General features: G+C 35.2%; 1 protein-coding gene across 6 annotated transcripts; it reads right to left on the bottom strand.

Annotated features, from left to right (window-relative positions):
* Nucleotides 1–369: 369 nt before the first annotated feature.
* Nucleotides 370–7,060, bottom strand: LOC132615148 (uncharacterized). Of its 6 annotated transcripts, XM_060329730.1 has the most exons (6): nt 5,823–6,087; nt 5,549–5,669; nt 3,504–4,467; nt 2,043–2,251; nt 1,717–1,961; nt 370–1,124 (listed from the first exon to the last, which is right to left on the bottom strand). In XM_060329730.1, the coding sequence occupies exons 3-5, from the start codon at nt 4,364–4,366 to the stop codon at nt 1,837–1,839; spliced, it is 1,197 nt and encodes a 398-aa protein (XP_060185713.1). In that variant the 5' UTR covers nt 4,367–4,467; nt 5,549–5,669; nt 5,823–6,087; the 3' UTR covers nt 370–1,124; nt 1,717–1,836. The 6 variants fall into 6 exon arrangements, with proteins under 6 accessions (XP_060185713.1, XP_060185709.1, XP_060185710.1 ...); XM_060329726.1 differs by lacking the exon at nt 5,823–6,087 and adding an exon at nt 6,894–7,060 and having other exon boundaries at nt 371–1,124; nt 1,717–2,251; XM_060329727.1 differs by lacking the exon at nt 5,823–6,087 and adding an exon at nt 6,358–6,540 and having other exon boundaries at nt 371–1,124; nt 1,717–2,251.
* Between the last annotated feature and the right edge of the window lie 241 nt (nt 7,061–7,301).

Genomic DNA, 7,301 nt, shown 5'->3' with positions numbered 1-7,301 from the left:
TAGCATTTTATATGACGATATTTAATGGACATAGAGACTAAAATTGGGAAAGAAATGTTGCCAAAATAAACTCTTGTCATGTCAACAAAGAGATAGATATTTCAAAACTATAACAAATCATGTGGTTTAATATTTGTTACTTAATCTTACAAGATGATCATTACTTTCTTAAACTATAGTTAAATTAATGAGGTAGTGATTGCAGCATGAGTGGAAATAACAGAACACTTTGTTGTTTCATTTTATATAACAGTGTTTAATGGACATAAAGTTTGAGATTTGGAAGGAAAAAATGCTTCATACTATATTTTAAAAGGAAACTAGCATGCTAGGCTTCAAATATATTGACTACTAAAATAAACTTTGATGTATGTAAGAGAAAGGAGAAGATTTAAATCCATATTAGGAGAACATAAATAAACTCATAGAGTTACAAGCGCTATTACAGAGAAAAGATGGCACTACCTCCATCATATTCTCTCTACAGCCTTTTCTTTTCCTAACTTGAAAAAGGAAAGAAATGGTTGCACAATGGACTAAGTAATGTGAGGCAAAATATATATATATATAAACCTCACAACCTACATATATAAACTAAAATGATCAAGACATTAGATATCGTTCAATGCTCGGCTAATATTACAACCTTTTCTTGTCCTAACTTGAAAAAGGAAGAAATGGTTGCACAATAGACCAAGTAATGTGAGGCAAAAATATATATAAACCTCACAACCTACATATATACACTAAAATGGTCAAGATATTAGATATTGTTCAATGCTTGAGTAGATCAGCTACTATAAATCTCGATAATGTTGGCAAGCTAGTTGCTGCTGCAACATTGTGCATACTTTTAGCTTTTATATTTTCTTGATTCTACGACACCTATGTGTGTGGATTGCTAGAACTTTTAATGAAGGAGGCGGAAGTAAATAGAAGGCCTAAATGAAATTAGGCCTTCATGCTCTCAGCAACAACTAGAGCAACGATGGCAAGAACCACAACAACCAAGGGAGGCATGTACATTAGTTTTCGGAATGCTCCTTAGAAGCCTCGAAGGAGCTCGATGGCACGCTGGAACTCAGGCTATCCTTTTCCACATACACAGTTCTTCTTCCATCAAACTGCACAGATTGAAAAGAATAATCTATAATAGACTGGACTTGAAAGATTCTTTAGAATGTATTCACTACATGTCAACATCATGACACAACAGGAAGTCGACATGTCAAAACAACAACAATAACGCCTTAGTCCCAAACAATTTAGAGTCGGCTACATGAATCCGTTTTCTTCATTTAAGCTCATATCATATCATCATCATAATGAATAAAATAAAAGTAAAAAATAAGTTAAAAAGTATATATAAATAATACTAATACTAATAATAATAATAATAAGTTCCATACGAGTCTAAAACCTATCCTTACTTAGTAGCTATCACCTATATGGATCTTTTTTTTTTTCCATCGTGCCCTATATTTAGCTAAGTCTGTATTGATACCAAGCATTTGCAGGTCTTTTGAGACAACTTGCTTCCATATAATTTTAGGTCTACCCTGTCCCCTTTTAACACCTTCACTTACCATAGATTAACACCTACAGACTGATGCATCTATGGGTGGACTAACTTATCATATTATTATTTTGAGAGAGAGAAAGAGAGAGAGAGAGAGAGAGAGAGAGAGAGAGAGAGAGAGAGAGAGAGAGGTGTACCTGGCAAGATCAGATCATTCAAATGATCCCACAAAGCAGAATGCCCAGCTACAGTGCAGTACTGTCGCGCACAGAGCTTTGCCAGGTCATGCACATACAATTGCTATGCCAGATACGACATTAGCAGCAGCAGCGTAGCGAAGTTAAACACTTGCAGTGGCAGCTCGGCCATTTGCAGTAACCACCAAAGCCGCATGGCCATTTGCAACAGCCAAAAGGCATGCTTGGCCACTTACAGTGGCAGCCTGCACAGCTTAACAGCTTACAAGAACAACCTGAGCAGCTTGGCCATTTACAAGAACAAATTGAGCAGCTTAACCACTTACAAGAGCAACTTGAGCAGCTTAACCACTTGCAAGAGCAACTTAGCCACTTAAAAGAGCAACCTGAGCAACTTAGCCACTTACAAGAGAAAACTGAGCAGCTTAACCATTTACAAGAGCAACCCGAGCACTTCAACGAGCAGCTTGGCCAACTTGAGCAGCAAGACCAACTACTACAAGAACAGCATGACCACCAAGAAGACTTCTTTTTTCTGCACAGAGTTCTCATTATTTTATATCAGCCATGGACGTAGCTATGGTGCCTCGTCAAAAATTACACTGTATTTATAACGCAAAATTATATTGTATGTATATATATAGTAAATGTTGAATCCCAACTTCTTCATGCATTTACTTCTTTATCTATCCCCTTGGTGAAATTTCTGGCTCCGCCATTGATATCAGCTAAAACACAATATTGGGAAAGTAGGAACTTCCATTTACATGCCAATAGACTCAAATAGTAGGACATACAAAAATACTAGCCCATGAGACATCAAAGAATAGGTAAACAAAGAAATCCACAATCATCAACTCATTTAGACCAAAAATCAATCGGATCAAAACCTGACCAGCCATGATATCTTATTTTGGAGAAAAACTACCTTATTTGGTTGAGGTTTTCCATCCAAAAAGAAAAATTAGAGACAACAAACAGCCTGCATATGCTGCAGATAGTTTTTAAAAGTACATTTTATGTGTATGTATATATGTAAAATATAAGCAGGTTTATAAGCTGAGAGATGATTTTTAGTATAGAAGAGTATGGATATTTTGCTTGTTAAGCAAAGCGATTATCTAATACCTTCCAAGCTAAGTTCGTTGGCCATATTCAATAATGCAATTTAAGCTTCTTCTCGTGCCAAGTTTGTTATCAGTTTTTGCTTGTAATCACTAACTTTTAGCAATCTTTAACTTGGATAGCCAGTTACAAATATGGTATGATGCATTCTACTGTTAAATCATTCCATACAGTCTCAAATTATCCAGACCTCATTTGTATTTATCCTTGTTTTGCCATCTGCTACCAAATGCATATTTAGTGATGTCGTGTTTGTGTATTAGTTATGGTATTAAAAGTATCCATAAGCTGCACTCTGAACACTCAATCTGAAGTCCATTGGTTTTGTCCTTTAAGCATATTTCAAGTTTATGTTTATATTTTAGTTAAGGTGATTTTATGATTTACATTTTTGTTTACACTCTCAAATTACCTTTAGTGGCCCGTGCATGAGCATGCGAAATTAGAGATAAGGCAAAGAAAGAACTTTTACATTTTCACAATTATGTTCTCTATCTGTGTGTTTACAAATAAATAAAAAGCGCCTAAGTAATAAGCAACTAAGCAGATTTACTCTTTGTTTAACCTGGGAAACTCAAGGAACTAAATGCATGCGCTAAACAATTAATTAGCAACTAAGATCTCTTCTCTCAGAATAGAAAAAAAGGAGAACTGTTACTCACATTGGAATGGCTGAACACATGTCATTCCCATCAGAATGGCGAACGACAGTGCAAGCGTCCCCAAAGCATACATTTCCACCAGAGAGGCCAATAGCATTAGAGTGATTCTTCTTCTCTCCTACTTTTATTTCTTCTCTAAAACGGACTACTCTCTTTGTTGCTTCATCTGAACTTCCTGTTGCTAACGGCTTGTTTACAACATCTACTTTCCTTTCTTTCTCTAAGATCTTTTTCTTATTTCCTCCTGCTTTTGCAAGTGGCAAAGTCTGCCTAAACCTAGTTAGCTCCCCAGCCTTATTAATTTCTTTGTTTGTTGGTACTTCTGTAAAGTTGTCTCGTTTCTTGGACCGTTTGAAATCTCCATCAGTCGTCACATTATCATCCCTTGCACTACCATTTCCAGCACTGTGGATACTGAACAATGATTCGTTAGAAGCAGTGCTCCATCCCTTAGAGGACAAATCCTTACTCCCAAAAATAGATGAGGGAATTCTATTCGGATCAAAACCTGCCTCCCGATCCATCACTTGTATAGAAGGAGACTGTGTGGTTGACATGGTTGAGAATGCAGATTCATGAGTGACATCTGAATCCTGTGAGGTGGAACTTGTAGACGTTTTCGAGGATACAACACTTTGAGATAGAAGTTTTGCATCGGGCTGAGATTTGGAAGATGCTATGCCTGATGAGACAGAGTTGAATATTATTTTCGGCTCCACTTGGATGTAATCATCTGAAGAAGAGTCTGATGAAGAAGACGAGACGGAATGGGAATATTCTGAACTTTTAGACGACGCTGATTCACTTTCATCTAAAGTGGCATCTGAATCTCGTCTTTCTTCACTCTCTTGCTCAGAATCCATGAGTAAAGTTGGTGGTGTGAGCGCATCAACTTTATTTTCGGTTACTGGTGAATCTGTTCTAAGATGGTATTGCCTCCACTTACATATTTAAGATTCCATCACTGAAATACAATTAAACATCAGCTTCAGAATATCATTTATTAGGATTCAGAAAGAGATTCTAGTTAAAGCAATAAAACGGGGACACACACAAAGATGCGCTGTTGTTTGAGGGGTGGAGTAATATTGGGGACAATGTAACATAAATATTCATAACAAGCACCATTTCATGCATTAAATTAAGGATATATGTCTTAACTCCTAATTATTACATCTCAAATAGGTCCACTAGGGATGGAGAAGATGACCACCATTTCCCAGGTTCAGCTATTATCTGGTTTTAAATGCAGAACGGTGAAGCTATTATCATAATAGAATGCACATGGAGAAGAAAAACGACATATGAAAAATAAAGATCGTGGACAAGTGGGATTATATTTCATCCACACAAAAAGGGCTTTAAATAGATTAAAATTTTGAACGATGTTAATATGTTTTCAATTCACAATCTACCATAACCACCATTTTACATTTCATGATTTCTCCATAATCATGGATAGAACAAAAGTGAGAAATACAGACAAAAAAGAAGCACCAGGAAGCAAAAAAGTTGCCAAAACTATCAAATATGAAGGAAAGGTGGATATTTCAGCTGATGCTATACACCCTCCACCCACACACACCTTTTGTATTAAATTATTACATTAAGAACTTAGTGGGAACTATGCAGCATGTTGATCGAATCTTCAAAAATGACGCCGAACACTGGTCGGATCCTCCAAAAATGCATAACTTTTGAAGGACGCGATACGCCCGGCAATATTTTTGAAGGATTGGAGCAACAAAGACTATGCACCCTATAAAAGTCCCCTTTTGTGCTAACTGTTGATAGTCAATACTAATATTTTCCTTTGCATAAAAAGCAAGAAAATGAAGGGAAGACAGAACTTCTAATAATATTCTACCTACTTTACCAAATTTTCGTTATGCATAATAACAATCGAGCTTTAAAGAAACAAAAGTCACTTAAAGGATCAAAAATCAGCAACTAAATGATAATCTCTACTAAGAAACAGGAATTAGCAACGAACAAATTCATAGCTAATTTAATTTATTTTTGTAGTCTGACACAAAAAATATTACCTTATAATAAATGTCTTCCTATAGATGGAGCCACCTCACATGAAGCAGCTCCAGCAATCTCTCTTTCAACCTTTATCAACCCAGAAATTAGAGGGAAAAAACCCCTACAAAAAGCAATGTCCTGAATAAAGACAAAAAACAAGGAAAATAAACAATTACCAACATGATTAACACACAATATTTACAGTAAAACACACAAAAAAATGAAAGCATTAAGCCAAACCACATTAATGACCAAAACCAAGAAAAGAAAAAATCTTGATATGCGAATTACCTAATTGAAAATAAAATATATTTTCAGCTTCAAATTTGCCTAATAAGTGAAACCCAAATTTTTTAATTATTTATTTCTTTCTCAAGATTCATACAATTCCCATATAAGGGAAGGATTAGGGTTTTGGAGGAAAATGATAAGAGAGAAAAAAATATATGGAAGACAAAGAGTTGGTTTCGGTTTTCAATTCCTAAAAATAACTAACTTCATATTTTGTTGGCGCCAACTACATTCTATTAATATAGTTATCACGTGATCTGCACGTGCATAATACCACATAAATAGTAAATTCTACCAAATTCACCTCTATGGCCAACATTTGTTGAAGGTTTTGGGGCAGCTTGAAGGAATGAATTTCTCTCTCTCTTTTTTTTTTTTTTTTTTCTTTCTTTTTCTCTCTCTTCTTTTTCTGATAATTTTAACCTTTTAGGAGTTGGGTTGCCTAATGAAATGTAAGCTATAATTAAATATTGAGAAAATGGTCAAAGTTTAGAATCAAATTCGCTCTCGCCGTCAGAATACTTGATAAATTTACCATTATTATTAATGGAATGAACACGTGGAGCAATGACTGGCAAGTGTGCAGTTACATGAAAACACATAGCATATAACTCATTTGTTAATTAAAAAGAAAATTTTAATAAAAAGAAAACAAAATCCTAATCTACACCCACTCAACCTGCCCGTCTCCTACTTGATCCTGCCCTGGCCATGTCAATGGAATATTTAACCCCTCTTCTCCCCCCACCCTCCCTCCCTCTGTTCTTCAATATTCAGAGGACTTAACCTCGGAAGAAAAGTGTAATCTTTTTTAAAGGTTTCCTTTATTGTATTCAATCACAGGAATACATCTATAGCGAAAAGAAACCAACCAGGCAGCCATGGAAACTTTAGCTACACTAAACAAATGCACTGAGAAAGTGAAAGAAATCTGAAATTTTCTTAAAGATTAAATATTCTCAGTCAAAACTAAATGGAAACCGTATCTTTGACATACAAAATCAAGGGTCAAAATATAAAAGAACATTTGAGACTACGATTCCAATGGAAGATTATGTAATCGTTAACTACCGGAGCTTCTTTTTTTTCCCTTCATCACCGGCAAGAAGCTATGATGTGCTTCAATTGCAGGTGTAATTAGTATGGACTCTGACGGTGAAGGAAGGGAGAGGGAGGGCAGGTTGAGTGGGTTTAGAAATTAGGATTTTTCTTTTTTCTCTTTGCTAAAAGTTTTTTTTTAATTATCCAATGAGTTATATGTCATGTGTTTTCATTTAACTAGACACTTGTCACGTCATTGCTCCACGTGTCCATTCTGTTAGTGATAAGGAAGAATTTATCAAGTATCCTAATAGCAAGGACAAATTTGAACTATAAACAATATTTGAAGGACATATTTAACCCTTTTCCTTAAATATTTTATGAAAATAAAAATAACTATTAAGATTATGATGATCAATATTCGTGTGATTTTGATAA

The sequence above is a fragment of the Lycium barbarum genome, chromosome 10 (assembly GCF_019175385.1).
Source record: "Lycium barbarum isolate Lr01 chromosome 10, ASM1917538v2, whole genome shotgun sequence".
Lineage (NCBI taxonomy): Eukaryota > Viridiplantae > Streptophyta > Magnoliopsida > Solanales > Solanaceae > Lycium > Lycium barbarum.
This window is presented reverse-complemented; position numbering and strand designations above follow the sequence as displayed.